Source organism: Dromaius novaehollandiae, chromosome 39 (genome assembly GCF_036370855.1).
Source record: "Dromaius novaehollandiae isolate bDroNov1 chromosome 39, bDroNov1.hap1, whole genome shotgun sequence".
NCBI classification, from domain to species: Eukaryota; Metazoa; Chordata; class Aves; order Casuariiformes; family Dromaiidae; genus Dromaius; species Dromaius novaehollandiae.
In genome coordinates this window covers 71,524-91,524 of record NC_088138.1, presented here as the reverse complement: position 1 = coordinate 91,524, position 20,001 = coordinate 71,524, and the positions used below count along the sequence as shown (strand labels likewise).

The 20,001-nt window shown below is 78.1% G+C and overlaps 1 protein-coding gene across 1 annotated transcript; it reads left to right on the top strand.

The window, feature by feature from the left end:
- The first annotated feature begins 123 nt into the window (after positions 1-123).
- LOC135325488 (aldehyde dehydrogenase family 16 member A1-like) lies at positions 124-19,960 on the top strand. Its single transcript, XM_064503607.1, has 27 exons — positions 124-308; positions 377-479; positions 567-693; positions 1,261-1,433; positions 2,152-2,229; positions 2,898-3,082; positions 3,460-3,618; positions 4,249-4,440; positions 4,789-4,887; positions 5,807-5,943; positions 6,021-6,126; positions 6,556-6,647; positions 6,760-6,858; positions 8,008-8,188; positions 8,423-8,605; positions 9,461-9,598; positions 9,957-10,098; positions 10,519-10,991; positions 11,614-11,667; positions 12,353-12,496; positions 12,569-12,701; positions 13,205-13,345; positions 13,612-13,675; positions 18,844-19,006; positions 19,099-19,277; positions 19,361-19,520; positions 19,707-19,960. Exons 1-27 carry the CDS (start codon positions 225-227, stop codon positions 19,815-19,817), a joined length of 3,900 nt encoding a protein of 1,299 aa, XP_064359677.1. The 5' UTR covers positions 124-224; the 3' UTR covers positions 19,818-19,960.
- The last annotated feature ends 41 nt before the right edge of the window (positions 19,961-20,001 follow it).

Genomic DNA, 20,001 nt, shown 5'->3' with positions numbered 1-20,001 from the left:
GCTCTTTCCCCCGGGGGGGGGCGTGTCTCTGTGGCAGTCCGGGGGCCGCTCTTTCCCCCGGGGGCGTGTCTCTGTGGCAGTCCGGGGGCCGCTCTTTCCCCCGGGGGCGGGACTCTGTGGCAGTCCGGGGGCCGCTCTTTCCCCCGGGGGCGGGACTCTGTGGCAGTCCGGGGGCCGCTCTTTCCCCCGGGGCGGGACTCGGTGGCAGCCGGGCGGGCAGGGCCATGGCGGCGGCGGCGCCGCCGGTGCCCGAGATCTTCTCGGCGATGGCGACGGGTCCCGGGCGCGGGGGGGCCGCGGCGGGGCAGGTGGGGCCGGGGCCGGGGGGGCCGGGGCCGGGGGGGCCGGGGCGCCCAGGTGACCGTGGTTCCCGCAGGCCTGGCTGGAGGCCCAGGGCCGCAGCCTGGGGCACTTCGTGGCTGGCGCCTGGCTGAAGCCGCCGGGGCGGGAGACGCTGGAGGTCCGCGAGGCCGCCACGGGTATGGGCCGGGGCCGGGGGTCAGGGGTCGGGTCGGGGTCGGGGGTCAGGTCAGGGGTCACGCGGGCCCCGCTGACCCCCCCCGCAGGCCGGCGGCTGGCGTCGGTGCCGCGGGGCGACGCGGAGGACGTGGCGGCGGCCATGACGGCGGCGGTGGGGGCGGCGGAGGCCTGGGGACGACTCGGGGGTCCCGAGAGGGCCCGGGGCCTGCTGGGGTGAGTGGGGCGGGGCCTGTGGGGGCGGGGCCTGTGGGGGTGAGTGGGGTGGGGCCTGAGGGGGCGGGGCTGGGGCGGGGCATCACAACCTGTCCGATGGGGGTGTGGCTGTGTGGAGGGGGTGGGGCCCGATGGAGGGTGGGGCTTTGGGGAGGGGTGGGGCCAATGGGGGCCTGTCCCCTTTGGCCCCTCCCCTCAGTGACCCATGACCCCAGGCCCCACCCCCTGCTACCCTGTGACCCCCCCCTGACCCCGCGTGACCCCCATGACCCCTGAGCCCCACCCAGGGCTCCCCCCAGCCCCTCCCGGTTCCTCCCAATAGCCTCCCAGTCTCTCCCAGTGCCCCCCAGTAGCCCCCCAATCCCTCCCAGTCCCCCCCAGTAGCCTCCCAGTGCCTCCCAGTGCCGCCAAGAGACCCATCACCCCCCCAATCCCTCCCAGCACCCCCCAGTAGCCCCCCAGTCCCCCCAATCCCTCCCAGCGCCCCCCAGTAGCCCCCAGTCCCCCCCAGTAGCCCCCCAGCCCCTCCCAGTCCCTTCCAGCGCCCCCCGTGCCCCCTCCCCGCAGGCTGGCGGGGGCGGTGGGGGCGGCGGGGGCAGCGCTGGCGGCTCTGGACTCGCTGCCCTCGGGGCGGCCGCTGGCGGCGACGCGGGACGACGACCTGCCCCTGGCGCTGCGGCTGCTGCGGAGGGCGGCGGCGGGGGCCCAGCTGGGGCGGCCCCGCGGCTGGGGACCCCTCGGTGAGACCCCCCCCACGACCCCTGTGACCCCCGACCCCTGCGACCCCCAACCCCTGTGACCCCCGCGACCCCTGACCCTGCCGGGACCCCCAAGGAACCCCCAACCCCCCCCGTCCAGCTGGGGCGGCCCCACGGCTGGGGACCCCTCGGTGAGACCCCCCCCCCGCGACCCCGTGACCCCCGACCCCTGCGACCCCCAACCCCTGTGACCCCCGCGACCCCTGACCCTGCCGGGACCCCCAAGGAACCCCCAACCCCCCCCGTCCAGCTGGGGCGGCCCCGCGGCTGGGGACCCCTCGGTGAGACCCCCCCCCCGCGATCCTGTGACCCCCGACCCCTGTGACCCCCAACCCCTGTGACCCCCGCGACCCCTGACCCTGCCGGGACCCCCAAGGAACCCCCAACCCCCCCCCGTCCAGCTGGGGCGGCCCCGCGGCTGGGGACCCCTCGGTGAGACCCCCGCGACCCCCAACCCCTGCGACCCCCGACCCCATGACCCTTGACCCCACCAGGACCCTTGACCCCACCGGGACCCTCCCAAGGGACCCCCCGGGACCCCCCCCCACAAGGACCCCCCCGGCCAGGACCCCCAACCCCCCTCCTGGGGTCCCCGTGGCCCGGCCCCCCCCAAGGGGCCCTGGTGTCCGTCCCCCCCGTCCCCCCCCCTTCCCGCCCTGCGGGCCCAGGCGTCCGGGCGCCCGCTGAGGCCTGTCCCCAGGGGTGGTGGCCGTCATCGTCGCCTCCCCCTGCTCCCTGCTGGCCGCGCTCTGGAGGATCGCGCCCGCGCTGGCCATGGGTGAGTGCCGGGGCCCAGGCGTCCGGGGGGGGGGCAGGGGCCCAGGCGTCCGGGAGGAGGGGCCCAGGCGTTCAGACCGGGAGAGACTCAGGTGTCCGGGTGGGAAGGACCCAGGCATCCAGGGCAGGAGGGACCCGGGTGTCCAAGGGGCCCAGGTGTCCGGGTAGCAGGGGCCCAGGAGTCTGAGGGGCCCAGGTGTCCGGGTGGGAAGGACCCAGGTATTCAAGGCAGGGGGCACCCGGGTGTCTGAGGGGCCCAGGCGTCCGGGTAGGATGGGCCCAGGTGTCCGAGGGGCCCCAGCATTCTGGTGGGAGGGACCCGGGTGTCTGAGGGACGCAGGCATCCAAGGGGCCCTGGCATGCGGGTGGGAAGGGCCCCGGCGTCCAGGGGCCCCGGCGTCCGGGGGGCTCCAGTGTGCGGGTGGGAAGGGCCCTGGTGTCCGGGGGGCCCCAGTGTGCGGGTGGGAAGGGCCCTGGTGTCTGAGGGGCCCCGGTGTCCAGGGGTCCTGGGTGTGGGTGTCCAGGGGCCCCGGTGTCCGAGGGGCCCCAGCACGTGGGTGGGAAGGGCCCCAGCGTCCGGGGGTCTGGCGTGTGAGTGGGAAGGGCCCCGGCGTCCGAGGGGCCCCGGCGTCCGAGGGGCCCCGGGCGCCCGGCTGACGGGGCCGGCAGGCAACGCGGTGGTGCTGCTGCCGCCGGCGGAGGCCCCGCTGGCCCCGCTGCTGCTGGCGGCGCTGGGGGGGGGGGCGCCGCTGCCCCCCGGGCTGCTGAACGTGCTGACGGGGCCCCCGGCGCTGCGCCGCGCCCTGGCCGCCCACCCGGCCCTGGCCGCCGTGGCCTTCGTCGGCCCCCAGGAGGTACCGGGGGGTCTGGGGGGGGCGTGTGGGGCGGGGGGGTGTGCACGGCGCGTGCAAAGGGTGCGGGGGGCGTGTGGGGCGTGCGAGGAGCAGGCGAGGGGCGTGCGAGGGGTGCAAGGGACCGTGCAGGGCGCGTGGGAGGTGCGTGCAGGGCACGTGCAAGAGGCGTGCAACGGGCTCGCGTGTGCTCTTATGTGCTCACATGTGTTCCCACGTGTGTGCATGCGTGTTCACGTGTGCTCCCGCGCGTGCGGGAAGAGCAGGCGCTGCGCGAGGCAGTGGCAGGGTGGGCGGGGCGGCTGCTCGTGCTCATGTGTTCGCGTGTGTTCGCGTGTGCACACGTGTGTTCACGCGTGTTCCCGTGCGCTCCCATGCAGGAGGGGCAGGCGCTGCGCAGGGCCGTGGCCGCGGCCGGCCGCCCCCCCCGGCTCTCGCTGGCCCTCGGCGGGCGGCTGCTCGCCATCGTCCTCGACTCGGCCGACCTGGACGCTGCCGCTGCCGCCATCGCCGCTGCCGCCGGGGCCCCCCCGGGGCTGGTGAGGGGGCCGGGGGGGGGCAGGGGGGCCGGGTTTGGGGGTCGGGGGGGGTCGTAGGTGCTGCGTTCAGCAGTTTGGGGGCAGTTCGGGGCATTTGGGGCAGAGGTGGCGAACGTTGGTGGTTTTGGGGCAGTTTGGGGGGGTTTTGGGGGGCTTTCAGGGGGGTCTTGGGGGTCTCACAGCCGGGGGGGCCCCGGGGGGGCAGGTGCCGGCAGGCAGGTGCCTGGTGCTGGTGCAGGAGGGGGGCGGCGGGGGCTGGTTTGGGGGTGGTTCCAGGGGGCAGTTTGGGGGGGTTTTGGGGCAGTTTCAGACCGGGGGGGTCCCGGGGGGGGGCAGGTGCCAGCAGGCGGGTGCCTGGTGCTGGCGCAGGAGGGGGTGGCGGGGGGCGGTTTTGGGGCAGTTTGGGGGGTTTTGGGGGGGTTTTGGGGCAGTTTGGGGGGGTTTGGGGGCAGTTTCAGACCGGGGGGGTCCTGGGGGGGGCAGGTGCCGGCAGGCGGGTGCCTGGTGCTGGCGCAGGAGGGGGTGGCGGGGGGCGGTTTTGGGGCAGTTTGGGGGGTTTTGGGGGGGTTTTGGGGCAGTTTGGGGGGGTTTGGGGGCAGTTTCAGACCGGGGGGGTCCCGGGGGGGGCAGGTGCCGGCGGGCGGGTGCCTGGTGCTGGCGCAGGAGGGGGTGGCGGCGGCGCTGGCCCGGCGGCTCCGGGCCCGGCTGGGGGGGCTGCGGCCCGGGGACCCCCTGGACGACGCCAGCGACGTGGGGCCGCTGCCCCCCCCCGCCGCCGGCCCCGAGGAGCTGGTGAGCGAGGCCCGGGCGGAGGGCGCCCAGGTGAGGGGGGGCCGGACGCCGGGGCCCATCGTGGGGGGGCCAAGGACGCCGGGGCCCATCGTGGGGGGGGGGCTGAGGGCACCCAGGTGAGGGGGGTCGGGGCCCGGTGAAGGGGTGGGGGGCTGGACACCGGGACCCCGGGGGGGGCCAGGACGCCTGGGCCCATCTTGGGGGGGGCCAAGGGCGCCCAGGTGAGGGGGGGTGCAGATGCCGGGGCCTGTGGGGGGGTCTGCAGGGGGGCTGGTGCTCCCGGACGCCGGGGCCCAGGGCGGAGCGGGGGTCCGGGGGGGTCCGGGGGGGTCCCGGACGCCGGAGCCCACAGGTGCCGCCCCCTCTGCCCCCCGCCAGGTGTTCCAGTCGTCGGCGCCGCTGCCCCCGGGGGGGCGCTTCTACCCCCCCACCCTGATCACGGGGGTCGCCCCCACCTCGCGCTGCGTCCGCCAGGGGGTGAGCGACGGGGCGGGGGGGGAATGGCCCCGGGGGGGCAACTAACTGCGCTGGGGAGGGGCCACAAATTGCCCCGGGGGGGGACAACTGCCCCCGGGGGGGGTCTGTCCTCCCCCGGGGGGGTCTGTCCTGCCCCGGGGGGGTCCCTCTTTCCCTGGGGGACTCCCTCCTCCCCCGGGGGGGGGGGTCTCTAACGCCCCCCCCAGCCCGAGGGCCCCGTCGTGGTGCTCCTGGGGGGGGTCCCTCCTGCCCCAGGGGGGTCCGTCCTGCCCCAGGGGGGTCCCTCTTGCCCCGGGGGGGTCTGTCCTGCCCCGGGGGGGTCCCTCTTTCCCTGGGGGACTCCCTCCTCCCCCGGGGGGGGGGTCTCTAACGCCCCCCCCAGCCCGAGGGCCCCATCGTGGTGCTCCTGGGGGGGGGGTCCGTCCTGCCCCGGGGGGGTCTGTCCTGCCCCAGGGGGGTCCCTCTTTCCCCAGGGGGTCCCTCTTTCCCCGGGGGGGTCTGTCCTGCCCCAGGGGGGTCCCTCTTTCCCCAGGGGGTCCCTCTTTCCCCGGGGGGGTCCCTCCTCCCCCGGGGGGGTCTCTAACGCCCCCCCCCAGCCCGAGGCCCCCGTCGTGGTGCTCCTGGGGGGGGTCCGTCCTGCCCCGGGGGGGTCCCTCCTGCCCCGGGGGGTCCGTCCTGCCCCAGGGGGGTCCCTCTTTCCCCAGGGGATCCCTCTTTCCCCGGGGGGGTCCCTTCTCCCCCGGGGGGTCTCTAACGCCCCCCCCAGCCCGAGGGCCCCGTCGTGGTGCTCCTGGGGGGGGTCCCTCCTGCCCCGGGGGGGGGTCCCTCTTGCCCCAGGGGGGTCCCTCTTTCCCCAGGGGGTCCCTCTTGCCCCGGGGGGGTCCCTTCTCCCCCGGGGGGTCTCTAACGCCCCCCCCAGCCCGAGGGCCCCGTCGTGGTGCTCCTGCCCGTCCGGACCCCGGCGGAGGCGGCGGCGGTGGCCAAGGCGCTGCCCCGGGTCTGGGCCGCCGGCGTCTGGGCCGAGGACGCTGCGCTGGCCGCAGGCCTGGCCGCCAGGTGACCTGACCCCTGACCTGACCCCTGACCCCTGACCTGACCCCGGCCCCGCCCCCTGACCCCGGCCCCGCCCCCAGGCTGCGCGTGGGGCTGGTCTGGGTCAACGCCCAGAACCTGCTGGACCCGGCGAGCGGCGCCGGCGGCACCGAGGGCAACGGGACGGGGGACGACGGCGGCCTGGAGGTGACCGGGGGGGGACGGGGGGGGACAGGGCCTGGAGGTGACGGGGGGGACGGGGGGGACAGGGCCTGGAGGTGACGGGGGGGACGGGGGGGGGACAGAGGGGGACACGGGGGCTGGGGGGGGACATGGGGAGAGGGGGACGACGGTGGCCTGGAGGTGACGGGGGGGGGACGGGGGGGGACAGGGCCTGGAGGTGACGGGGGGGACGGGGGGGACAGGGCCTGGAGGTGACGGGGGGGACGGGGGGGACAGGGCCTGGAGGTGACGGGGGGGGCACGGGGGAGTCCGGGGGGGATACAAGGGGGGACACGGGGGCTGGGGGTCCCCAGGGGGGTCTGGGGCAGGCCGGGGGGGGCCTGCTGTCTCTGGGGGGGTCCTGGGGGGTCCCCAGCTCCTGCCCCCCCCGCTGACCGCCCCGGCCCCCCCCAGGCACTGTATGAATTCGGGTGCCCCCCCTGGGAGCTGCCCCCCCCTGCCGGGCCCCCCCCCGGGATGGAGCCCCCCCCGGACGATGGCCCCAGGTGAGCCCGGCCCCCCCCGGTGTGACCCCCCCCCCCCACGCTGCCCCCCCATCCGAGACCCCCCCGGGGGGTCCGGGGGGACCCCAAGGCTGCCCCTGACTGCCCCCCCCAGCCCAGAGCAGCTGGAGGCCACCAAGGCCGATGACATCGCTGCTGACATCGCTGATGACATCGCCGCCGCCGTGGAGGCCGCCCAGCGCGCTGCTGACGGGTGAGGGGCGCCGGACGCCTGGGCCCCTGGGGGGGGGGGATCCCCCAGACGCCTGGGCCCTTGGGAGGGTCCCAGTCCATTCCTGGTTCCGTTTGCCCCCCCCAGTGCTGGTGCTGCAGGTGGGGGGTCCCGGTGACGGTGGCCCCTTAGGTGGGGGGGTCCTGGGGGGGAGTCCGGGGGGGTCCCGGTGATGGGGGGTTCCCGGTGACGGTGGCCCCGCAGGTGGGGGGTCCCGGTGACAGGGGGGTCCCAGTGACGGCGGCCCCCCAGGTGGGGGGTCCCAGGGGGGTCCTGAGGGGGGTCCCGGTGACGGGGGGTCCCGGTGACGGCGGCCCCCCAGGTGGGGGGTCCCAGGGGGGTCCCGGTGACGGGGGGTCCCGGTGACGGCGGCCCCCCAGGTGGGGGGTCCCGGTGATGGGGGGGTCCCGGTGACGGGGGGTCCCGGTGACGGCGGCCCCCCAGGTGGGGGGTCCCGGTGATGGGGGGGTCCCGGTGACGGGGGCGTCCCGGTGACGGCGGCCCTGCAGGTGGGAGGTCCTGGGGGGGGTCCCAGTGATGGGGGGGTCCGGGTGACGGCGGCCCCACGGGTGGGGGGGTCCTGGTGATGGGGGGGTCCCAGTGACGGGGGTCCCGAGGGGGGTCCCGGTGACGGGGGGGGTCCCGGTGACGGCGGCCCCCCCAGGTGGGGGGTCCCGGTGACAGGGGGGTCCCGGTGACGGCGGCCCCCCAGGTGGGGGGTCCCAGGGGGGTCCCGAGGGGGGTCCCGGTGACGGGGGGTCCCGGTGACGGCGGCCCCCCAGGTGGGGGGTCCCAGGGGGGTCCCGGTGACGGGGGGTCCCGGTGACGGCGGCCCCCCAGGTGGGGTTCCCGGTGACAGGGGGGTCCCGGTGACGGCGGCCCCCCAGGTGGGGGGTCCCAGGGGGGTCCCGGTGACGGGGGGTCCCGGTGACGGCGGCCCCCCAGGTGGGGGGTCCCGGTGATGGGGGGGTCCCGGTGACGGGGGGTCCTGGTGACGGCGGCCCCCCAGGTGGGGGGTCCCGGTGATGGGGGGGTCCCGGTGACGGGGGGTCCCGGTGACGGCGGCCCCCCAGGTGGGGGGTCCCAGGGGGGTCCCGGTGACGGGGGGTCCCGGTGACGGCGGCCCCCCAGGTGGGGGCGGCGGCCCGGCCCGGCCCGCGCGCGGGTGCTGCAGGCGGCGGCCGAGGCGCTGCGCGGCGACGGCGACGGCGACGGCGACGACGGGGACGAGGGCGACGGCGCCCCCGAGCGGCTGCGCGCGGCGCTGCAGCGCTGGGCGGCGCACGCCGAGCTGGAGCACGGCACCCTCCAGGTGGGCGGGGCCGGGGGCGGGGCGGCTGCGGGGGCGGGGATGGGGGCGGGGCCGCCGCGGCTGCGGGGGCGGGGATGGAGGGCGGGGCAAGCAGCCGCGCGTGACAATGAGGGGCGGGGCCGGGAGGGGGCGGGCGAGTGCGGCGGGAGCAGGAGGGGCGGGGCCAGGCGGCAGGGGGCGGGGGCGGTGTCTCCCCCGGGGCGGGACCATGCTGACGCCCCGCCCCCCGCGTAGGCGGTGCCCGGCGGCCGCGTGCTGGTGACGCGGGCGCCGCTGGGCGTGGTGGGCGTGGCCTGGGCCGGGCCCCGCCCCCTGCGCGGCGCCCTGGAGCTGCTGCCGGCGGCGCTGGCGCTCGGCAACGCCGTGGTGCTGCTGGCGCCCCCTGGCGGCGCCGCCGCGGCGCAGCGCCTCGCCCAGGTACGGGGGGGGCCGGGCCCGGAGAGACCCCCGGGACCCCCGTAGACACCCGGGACCCCCCCATAATCACCGCGAACCCCCCCGTAAACACCCGGGAACCCCGGAGAGACCCTTGTCGACACCCAGGACCCCCCCCGTAAACACCCGGGAGCCCCACAGAGACCCCCGTAAACACCCGGGACCCCCCCATAATCACCCCGGACCCCCCCGTAAACACCCGGGAGCCCCACAGAGACCCCCGTAAACACCCGGGACCCCCCCATAATCACCCCGGACCCCCCCGTAAACACCCGGGAGCCCCACAGAGACCCCCGTAAACACCCGGGACCCCCCCATAATCACCCCGGACCCCCCCGTAAACACCCGGGAGCCCCAGAGAGACCCCCGTAAACACCCGGGACCCCCCCGTAATCACCCCAGACCCCCCCGTAAACACCCGGGAACCCCGGAGCGACCCCCGAAAACACCTGGAAGCCTCAGAAAGACCCCCGTAAACACGTGGGACCCCCCCGTAATCACCAGGACCCCCCAGAGCGACCCCCATAGACACCCGGGACCCCCCCGGGCCCCCAGTAAACACCTGGGACCCCCCCAGAGACCCCGGGACCCCCCCAACCCCCATAAACAGCCGGGACCCCCCATAAAAACCCAGGACGCTCTGGGACCCCCCCAGGGACCCCAGTGAGACCCAGGACCCCCCCTCAGAGCCCACAGGAGCCCCCCGAGCAACCCCTGGGGAACCCCCCCCAGGAGCCCCCAAGACCCCCCCGGGGACCCCAGGACCCCCCCAAAGAGCCCCCCGGGACCCCACTGACCCCCCCCGCTGCCCCCCCTGACGGCGGCCTCCTCCCGCAGGCGCTGGCGGCAGGGGGGCTGCCCGGGGGGGCCCTGACGGTGCTGCCAGGGGGGGCCGGGGGCGACAGGGCCGCGCGGGCCCTGGCGCTGTCCCTGCACCGCGGCCTCGACGGGCTCTGGCACTGCGGGGGCGGCCCGGTGAGCGGGGCGGGGGGGACGGGAGGGGGGGGACACGGGGACACGGGATGGGGGGGGACAGGGGGGTGGGGGGGACATGGGGACACAGGGACACGGGATGGGGGGGACGGGGGGTGGGGGGGACATGGGGACATGGGATGGGGGGGACATGTGGGGTGACCGGGGGGTGTGGGGGGACATGGGGGTCACAGGGATATTGGGGATGGGGGGGATGCGGGGGGGGGCCAAGGGGACGGGGGGGGACGCAGATGGGACACGGGGCCGCAGGACACGTGAGGGGGGGGCATGGGGGGGTGGGACACTGGGGGGGCAGCGGGGGGACGACATCGCCCCCCCCAACGCCCCTGTCCTCCCACAGGCAGCGGTGGCAGTGGGGGGGGGCTGTGCCCGCACCTGGGCCCCCCCCGGCCCCCCCGAGGCCCCCGGCGCCGAGCGGGACCTGGCGCGACGCCTGAGCCGCCCCCGCTGCCTCTGGGTGCCCGGGGGGGGCCCCGGGCCCTGACCCCCCCCCCGTCTCCGACCTCCGACCCCCCCGGGGTGTCAGCTGACCGCGACCTCTGACCTTGCCCCCCCTGGACTTGACCCCGACCTGCGACCCCGGTTTTGGGGTCTCACTGTGATCTCTGACCCCGATGTGGGGGGGGCTGATCCCCCCCCGGGTGCGACCCCCCCCCAATAAACCCTGCAGCTGCCTCTGTCCTGTCTCTGTTCACTGCGCTGGGGGGCCCAGGCGTCCGGGGGGGGGGGGGGGGGGACGCCTGGGCCCCGCGGGGGGGGGCAGGAGCGCCGCCAGGGGGCGCCCGGCACCAACACGTGCCCGGACGCCTGGGCCCTCGAGGCAGCGCCGGGGTCCGGGGGGGGAGGGGAGGGGCGGCCTCGGACGCCTGGGTCCCTCCCGGTTGCTTGGGTCCCCCCCCCAGACGCCTGGGCCCCCCCGGACGGCTGGTCCTTCCCGGACGCCTGGGCCCCCCCCCCCGGACGCCTGGGCCCCGGACGCCTGGGCTCCTCCCGGACGTTTGGGTCCACCCCCCCCCCGGACGCCTGGGCCCCCGGACGCCTGGGCCCCGCTCCGCCGCCCCGGCGCCGCTTTCGTTTTCGGCTCGGCGCCGCTCGCAGCCCCGCGGGGCCGGGTCGGGCCGGGTCGGGCCGGGTCGGGCGGCGGCGGCGGCAGCTCCGGGCCCTGCGCGATGCCCGCGGCCCCCCGCGGCGCCGCCCTGGTAAGTGCCGCCCCCCCCCGGACGCCTGGGCCCCCCCGGACGCCTGGGCCCCCCCGAGCCCGCTCCCCCCCCAGGTCTCGCTGCTGCTGCTCCTGGCCCGGCCCCCCCCCGGCGGCGGCTGCTCCTTCGACTTCGACCCCGTCAGCAGCACCTTCGGCGCCCACCTGGACGCGCTGGTGAGAGACGGGCCCCCCCGGCCCCCCCGGGATCCCCCGACCCCCCCGGGACCCCCCTTGGGCTCCCCCGACCCCCCCGGCACCCCCCCGGGCCTCCCTGGCACCCCCCAGCCCCCCCGGGACCCTCTGGGACCCCCCCCGGGGACCCCCGACCTGTCCAGGCCCCCTGGCACCCCCCCAGTCTCCCCAGGACCCTCCGGGGACCCCCCGACCCCCCTGGCACCCCCCAGACTCCTCTGGGCCCCCCCGGGGCTCCCCAACCCGCCCAGGAGGCTCTGTGACCCCCCCCCCGATACCTGGGACCCCCCCAAGGACCCTCTAGGACCCTCCTGACTCCCCCAGCCCCCCCCCGGACTCCCTGGGACCTCCAGAAGCCTTTGGGGCGCTTTCAGGACCTCCCTGACCTGCCTGGCCCCCCCCCCGACCTTCCTGACCCCCCCCCGGGGCCCCCAATCCCCTCGGGACCCCCCGACCTTCCAGAAGCCCCTGACCCCCCCCCCGGAGTCTCTGGGCCCCCCTGAGCCCCCCGGGGCCCCCAAACGCCCCAGGGCCCCCCCTTGTCCTGCCCCCCCAGCTGCCCCGGGCCCCCCCGGCCCCCCCCGAGCACCTCCTGCCCCCGCAGACGCCCTGGCTGCTGCTGGACTATCCCGTGGCGATGCCGGCCAACCTGGAGCCCGTGAGCCCCCGGGACCGCCGGGACCCCCCGCAACCCCCCCGCCACCCCCCCGGGACCCCTCCCGTTTCCCCCCACGACCCCCCTGGGACCCCCCATGTCCCCCCCGTGTCCCCCTGTGACCCCCCATCCACGCTGCACCCCCCCCGTGTCCCCTGATCCTATGTTCCCCCCCCGCATCCCCTGTGTTCCCCTGGACCTCTGACCCCCCCCCACGCCCCCTGGGTCCCCCTGACCCCCCGCCCCATGTGCCCCGTCCCTCCGTGCCCCCAACCCGGCACCCCTGGTCCCCAGCCCCCCCCCGACCCCAGACCCCGACCCTTGTGTGACCTGTGACCTGCTGCCCCCCGACCCCGCGGTCCTTGACCCCGCGGCCCCCAGGGTGATTTGTCCCTCGGCCCCACAGCTGTGACCCCCCCGTCCCCTGACCCCCCACCCTGACCCCTGACCCCTGGTCCTGCGACCTTGACCCCCTGTGGCCCCTGACCCTGTGCCCTCTGACCCCTGACCCTTGACCCCCCCGGCCCCCAACCCCTGACCCTTGACCCCCTGCACCCCCTGTACCCCCTGACCCCGTGCCCCTGGCCTCTGGCCTTGACCCCCTGGCCCCCAACCCCTGACTCCCGACCCCCAGCCCCTCACCCTGTGCCCCCTGACCCTTGACCCCTGACCCCCCCCCCCCCCGCAGGAGGGCCCCTGCGCGGACCTGTGGGCGCTGCACTTCGGGGCGGCGGCCCTGGGGCGCATGGCGGGGGCCGCGGGGGGGGCACTGGCCCCCCTGCTCCACGCCGCCGCCGCCCAGATCGCCTTCGTGGCCGAGTGCCGCATCCACGTGAGTGCGGGGGGGGCGCGGGGGGGGCCAGCATCGCCCCCCCCCCCCGGCTGACAAACCTCCCCCCCCCAGGACCCGCAGGGCTGCGTCCGCCTGGAGACCGTCAACGTGTCCCGGCTGCTGGGGGCCCTGCGCCGGCACCTGGGGGCCCTGCGGGGGCGGCCCCCCCACTTCCCCGCCTGCGACCGCCTGCGCTGCCGCCCAGGTGACCCCCCCGGACCCCCCCAGGACCCCCCCACCCATGAGACCCCCCCTGCACCCCCCCCAGGATGCCCTGACCCCCCTGGGATACCCCCACCCCCCCGGCCTCCCCGCTTCCCCGCCTGCGACCGCCTGCGCTGCCGCCCAGGTGACCCCCCCGGACCCCCCCACCCATGAGACCCCCCCTGCACCCCCCCCAGGATGCCCTGACCCCCCTGGGATACCCCCACCCCCCCGGACCCCCCGCTTCCCCGCCTGCGACCGCCTGCGCTGCCGCCCAGGTGACCCCCCCGGACCCCCCCACCCATGAGACCCCCCCTGCACCCCCCCCAGGATGCCCTGACCCCCCTGGGATACCCCCACCCCCCCGGACCCCCCGCTTCCCTGCCTGCGACCGCCTGCACTGCCGCCCAGGTGACCCCCCCGGACCCCCCCAGGGAGCCCTGGGACCCCCTAGACCCCCCCCAGACCCCCCCGGGGCCCCCCTGACCCCCTGCCCCCCCCCAGGCACGGTGACGGCCTCCCCGCTGGCGGAGCAGGAAGGGGCCCCGGCGTCCGGGCCAGCCCCCGGCCCCCACGGCCACGGGCTGGTGCTGCTGGGGGGGCTCGGGGGGGTCCTGGGCCTGGCAGCGGCCGCCCTGCGACCAGGTGGGTCCCGGGGGGGGGGCGTGGGGATGTGGGGCACAGGGGGGATGTGCGGGAGATGTAGGGATTATGGGGGGGATGTGGGGGGGCATGGGGGGCGCGGGGGGGCCATGGGGACACAGAGGGGATGAGGGGGGACATGGGGGGGCACAGGGAGATGTGGGGCACGGGGGGGCATGGGAGGACATGGGATGTGGGGGGGACATGAGGACAAGGGGGAATGTGGGGGGGTCCAGGCCCCCCCCAGTCTCAGCCCTGCCCCCCCCCAGCGGACCCAGGCGTCCGAGCCCGAGGGGACAAGAGCGGCCGGCGCCCGGCGAGGAAACGGCCCAGGTACTGCGAGCCCGGGGGGGGGGGGGGGGCTCGGACGCCTGGGCCCCCGGGGGGGCCCCATGGGGTCCCCGGGGTGGGGAGGGGTCCCGGACGCCTGGGTCCCACCCCAAGTGGGGGGGGCGTGGCTGGGGTGGTGGTGCTGCAGGTGGCCCCGCCCCTCGGTGTGCTGGCCCCGCCCCCGGGTGCCGGCCACGCCCACCGAAGCAGGGTCTGGGGTCCCCTGGCCACGCCCATTGCATGGCCACGCCCAGGGAAGCCTGGCCACGCCCCTGGGGCCGCTGGCCACGCCCCCCACGTGCAGGGCCCAGGTGGGTCCTGTCGGGCCCCGTGCGAAGCCCCTGTGCACCGTCCCCGTGCGTCGTCCCTGTGCGTCATCCACGTGCGAAGCCCCCGTGCACCGTCCTTGTGCGTCGTCCCCGTGCGAAGCCCCCGTGCGTCGTCCCCGTGCGAAGCCCCCGTGCACCGTCCTCGTGCACCGTCCTCGTGCACCGTCCTCGTGCGAAGCCCCCGTGCGTCATCCCCGTGCGAGGCCCCGTGCGAGGCCGTGCGGGTGCCAGGGACCCCGGTGGCGCTGGGCCCCCCCCGCCCTGGGCAGACTGGGGCCGACTGGGTGCACTGGTGGGACCCGGCGTCCGGCCCCCCCCGTGCGCGCGCAGGAGGCGGCGGCGCCTCGCCGGGCTCGTTAGGGCGGCTCTAACGAGGCCGCGACGCCCCCGCGGCGCTGAGTCAGGCCGGGCCGGGGTCGCCGCTAACGAGCCCCCGCGCCTCCAGCCTCGTTAGCGCGGGGGGGGGGACGGGGGGGACGGGGATAAAGGGAGCCGCCGGGAGCCACCGGCAGCAGCTGCCGCGCACAGGGACTGGTGAGGGGCCGGGACGGACTGGGACAGACTGGGACACACTGGGATGGGCTGGGGTGCAGGGCCGGGCCGGGCCGGGATGGGCTGGGACGTTGGGATGGGCTGGGATGGTGACTGGGGCGGGCTGGGACACACTGGGATGGGCTGGGGTGCATGCATGGCTGTTGGGATGGACTGGGACTTTGTGGGGTGGACTGGGCTGGGCTGGGCTGGGCTGGGCTGGACTGGGACGGGGACTGGCTGGGACAGGATGGACTGGGATGGATTTGGGTGCATGGACGGCTGCTGGGATGGACTGGGACGCACTGGGACGTGGTGGGATGGACTGGGGTGCGCAGATGGGTGCTGGGATGGCCTGGGACTTTGTGGGATGGGTACTGGGATGGCCTGGGATGCACTGGGACGGGGACTGGGATGGATTTGGGTGTGTGGATGGCTGCTGGGATGGTCTGGGATGGACTGGGACATTGTGGGATGGACTGGGATGGACTGGGACAGACTGGGGCATGTGGCCGGATGCTGGGAATGGTTTGGACACACTGGGGCAGTTGGGGATGGACTGGGATGGGCTGGGACAGACTGGGAGGGCCTGGGGTAGGTACTGGGACAGAGTGGGACAGACTGGGGCGTGGGGACAAGCACTGGGATGGCCGGGGACAGGGTGCGGTGGGCTGGGAGGAACTGGGAGGAACTGGGACGGAGGAGGACAGGGACTGGGATGGACTGGGGGGGGCTGGGACGGCCACTGTGGTGGGAAGGGGCCGAGCACTGGTGTGTACTGGTGCATACTGGTGCGTACTGGTGCGAACTGGTGTCTGCAGGCGCCATGACGGGGCTGCGCGGGGCCGGGCGGAGGCTGGGCCCCCTCCCCCTGCCCCTCCCCCTCCTGGGCTGCTGCTGGCTCCTGCTCTGCTCCGGGGCCCCCCGGCCCCCCCCGGGGCCCCCCCCCAGGTACCCCGGGGCCCCGGCGTCCGGGCCCTGCGACACCCCCAGAGCACCCGGGGGGGGCCCCGGCGTCCGGGCTCACGGCTCCTTTCCGCTCTAACCCAGCCCTGCCCACACGGGGCCCAGGCGTCCGGGCGCCCCACCCCGCCCCACATCCCTGCCGTCCCCGGGGCCCCGGCGTCCGGGCTGGCCCCCACCTCCCCCCGCCATCCCGGGGCCCAGGTGTCCTCGGGGCCCCGGCGTCCGGGCTCGCCCCCACCTCCCCCCAGGGCCCCGGCGTCCGGGCTCGCCCCACCCCCACCCCCCGCTGTCCCGGGGCCCCGGCGTCCGGGCTCGCCCCACCCCCCCCCCGCGCCGTCCCGGGGCCCCGGCGTCCGGGCTCACGCCAACCTCCCCCGCCGTCCCGGGGCCCAGGTGTCCTCGGGGCCCCGGCGTCCGGGCTCGCCCCACCCCCCCCCCCGCCGTCCCGGGGGCCCCGGCGTCCGGGCTCGCCCCCACACCCCCCCCCACCTCCCCCCGGGGCCCCGGCGTCCGGGCTGACGCCTCTCTCCCCCGCAGGCTGCGGCCCGGCGCCCCCGCGCCCCCCCGCGCCCCCCCGGCCCCCGCCGAGCCCCGGCCGCCGCCGGCCGCCGCCCCCCCCCCCGGCCGCCGCGCCCTGGCGCTGGGCGACGACGCGGCCTTCCGCGCGCGCGGGCGCCTCCTGGCGGCGCTGGGCCGCCGCCGCTGGCTCCAGGCCTACGCGCGGCAGCTGCTGGCGCCGCCCCCGCCCCCGCCCGCCGCCCGCCCGCAATAAACCGCTGCCGCCGCCGCCGCCTCCGCGTCTTGGCCCGGCAGCCGCTCGGGGGGGGCGGGGGGGGACCAGGCGTCCGGGAGCGCCGAACCGCTCGCGGGGGGGGGACGGGACGGGACGGGACCAGGCGTCCGGGCGCGCCGAACCGCTCGCGGGGGGGGGACGGGACGGGGAGGGGGACGGAAGCAGGTGTCCGGGCACCCGCACACAGGCGGGAGGGGGGGCCCAGGCGTCCGGGACCCACAGCGGGTGGGCGGGGGGCCCAGGCGTCCGAGCACGTGCGGGCACTCACAGCGCCCAGGCGGGGGGGACGCAGGTGTCCAGATGGGTCCGGGCACCCGCAGGACCCGGGCAGGGGGGCCCAGGCGTCCGGGACCCACAGCACCCGGGAGGGGACCCAGGCGTCCGGGCGCGGCAGAGCAGGAGGCGGCAGCGCTGCGCGGGAGGGAAGGTTTATTCGCCCGTCCCCTGTCCCCGTGTCCCCGTGTCCGCAGGGCCGCGGTCGGGCCGCGCCGGGGCCACCCCGTCCGGGCTCAGGGCTGCGGCGCCTCCAGGCCAAGGCGCCCGGGGGGCTCCGGCTCCGCGGGGGGGAGCAGCAGCGCGGCGGGGAGAGGGCCCAGGCGTCCGGGCTCGCGGCCCCCGGGGGACCCAGGTGTCCGGGGCCGCTCACCCTGCAGGCGCAGGTAGGAGACGACGTCCAGCAGTTCCCGGAGCGGCGCCTCGTCCGCGGGGGGGGCGACGGGGCCTGCGAGAGCGGCGGGGGGGTGAGACGGGGCGCGGGGGGGGCCGGACGCCTGGGCCCCGTGGTGGGGGGTCTCACCGAAGGGCTCCGGCTCCCGCGGGTTGGGGCAGGCGCTGGCGTCGCGTTTCCCAGCCAGGCCCTTCTCCGCCAGCACCTGGGGGGCGTCTGTGGGGCAGAGCAGGGCTGTCCCGGACGCCTGGGCTCCCCCTCCGCCCCCCCCGGGGCGCCCAGGGCCCCCGGACGCCTGGGCCCCTCCGCGCCGGGCTACTCACAGGGGCCCAGCAGGTACCCGGCGCTGTTGAGGGTCCATCCGCGGCGCTCCTTGGGCTGCGGCGGGAGGGGGCTGCGGTCAGAGGGGGGGGTCGCGCCCCCCCGGCCCCGGGGGCAGCGGGACCCCCGGGGGTCTCTCGCCGTCAGGGCCAGGCCCAGGCTCTGCCCCAGCAGCACCCACAGAGCCAGCGAGCAGCAGAGCCGGGCGGGAGGCTGCATCTGCGGAGGGAGACGATGGAGCCCCGGCGTCCGGGCCCCGCCTCGCCCCACTGCTGGGGACCCAGGCGTCCGGGGACCCCCCCACCAACTGCTCTGGGGACCCAGGCGTCCGGGGGCCCTGCCCCATCCCACCCCGGGGGACCCAGGCGTCCGGGGACCCCGCTCCACCCCCATCCCTGGCTGCCCCGGGGACCCAGGCGTCCGGGGGCCCTGCCCCATCGCACCCCGGGGGACCCAGGCGTCCGGGGACCCCGCTCCACCCCCACCCCTGGCTGCCCCGGGGACCCAGGCGTCCGGGGGCCCTGCCCCATCCCACCCCGGGGGGCCCAGGCGTCCGGGGGCCCCTGGTCCACCTCCCCCAAGGGACCCAGGCGTCCAGCAGGGCCAGCCCCACCCCACAGACCCCCCCGCGCCCCGGGACCCAGGCGTCCGGGCCCCCCAACCGTGCTCCCTGCAGCTGCGGTGCCCCACGGCGCTGCCGCGGCCGCCCCGGGGCCCCTTTATAGGGTTTGGGGGGCTCCATGCCCCCCCCCGGCCTCGTGAAGGGCCTTCGCCTCCGCGAGGCCACTTCAGCGCCTGCTGCCGCCGGGGCTCTTAGAGCCCGAGTGTGAATGTGCTGGGGGGGGGGGGGGGGCCGGACGCCTGGGCCCCGGGGGGGGGACGCCTGGGCCCGGGGGGGGGGCAGCGCCGCCCGCGAGCTGCCACCCCCAGGCTCCAGGGGGCGCCGGCGTCCCCGCCGCTCTAGCCCGCTCTTCGCGCCCTCTCCATGGTGCCTCCTCGCCCGGCGCCGATTGGCTGCGGCTCGGGGGGGGAGGGGCGGCGGCCTCGCCATTGGCTGCGCCGCGCTGCCGGCGCGCGGGTCCTTCCGGGCGTCGCGGGCGCAGGGCGGGGCCGCGGGGGGGGCAGCGGCGCCCCGAGCCGGCCGCAGGTGGGGGCGGGGGGCGCCGGGGGGGGGGGAGCCGGGAGCCGGGAGCCGGGACCGGGGGGGGCCGGCGCCGCGACTGGAGCCGAGACGGGACGGGGGAGCTGGGGCGGGGACGGGACGGGACCGGGGGGGGACGGGGACACCGGGGCCTGGGGACACCGGGGGGACCCTGCGGCTCGGACGGGGCCGGTGACTTCGGGACCGGGGGGGACCGGGGCAGTGGACCAGAGGGAACCGGGGGGCTCGGGGCCCAGGGGGCCGGGCCGGGCGGGGCGGGGCGCGGGGGGGGAACTGTCCGGGGATCGGGGATCGGGGCTGTCCGTGGGTCGGGATCGGGGCGCGGGTCGGTGCAGCCGGGGTGGGGCTCCCGTCTGCCCCCTCTCCCGGGGGGACCCAGGCGTCCGGGCTGCCGCCCCGCAGGCAGCGGCGCCCTCGGGAGCGGGGCAGAGCCCGGCCCGGCGCGGCCGGCGGGATGACGGAGTACAAGCTGGTGGTGGTGGGCGCCGGCGGCGTGGGCAAGAGCGCGCTGACGATCCAGCTCATCCAGAACCACTTCGTGGACGAGTACGACCCCACCATCGAGGTGAGGCGGCGCGGCCCCACGGCGCGGCCCGGCCCCACGGCACGGCCCCACGGCGCGGCCCCACGGCCCCGCTGAGCGCCGCCGCCCCGCAGGACTCGTACCGGAAGCAGGTGGTCATCGACGGGGAGACCTGCCTGCTGGACATCCTGGACACGGCCGGGCAGGAGGAGTACAGCGCCATGCGCGACCAGTACATGCGCACCGGCGAGGGCTTCCTCTGCGTCTTCGCCATCAACAACGCCAAGTCCTTCGAGGACGTGCACCACTACAGGTGGGTGGGGGCCGCCCCCGGCGCCGCCGCCGCCGCCGCCCCCGGCCCGGCGCTGACGGCCCCGTCCCGCCCCGGCGCCGCAGGGAGCAGATCAACCGGGTGAAGGACTCGGACGACGTCCCCATGGTGCTGGTGGGCAACAAGTGCGACCTGCCCTCGCGCACCGTGGACACCAAGCAGGCGCAGGAGCTGGCGCGCAGCTACGGCATCCCCTTCGTGGAGACCTCGGCCAAGACCAGACAGGTGGGGCGGGGCCGGCGCCGCGGGGGGGTTGGGGGCACCGCGGTTGGATTTCGGGCACCACGGGGCAGGTTTGGGCACCGCAGGCGGATTCAAGGGTGCCATGATTGGATTTGGGGCGCCGCGGAGCAAGTTCGGGGCGCCGCGGGTGGGTTTGGGGTGCCGGTGACGGCGGCGGCTCCCCGGCAGGGCGTGGAAGACGCCTTCTACACGCTGGTGCGGGAGATCCGGAAGCACAAGGAGAAGATCAGCAACGGGCGCAAGAAGAAGAGCTCCCGGCGGAAGTGCGCGATCCTCTGAGGGCCGCGGGCGCCCCAGCGGCACCGCCCCCTCCCGCCGCCCCGCACCGGACTGCCGGCCGCCCGCGGCGGGGCCTCGGCGGGGTCCCCGGGACGCACTCGCCCTCGGCGCCGGGCGGATCCGGCCCCTTGGCGCCGCGCTGCCGCCGGGCCCGGGGACGGACTCGCTGCCGTGGCAGCACGGA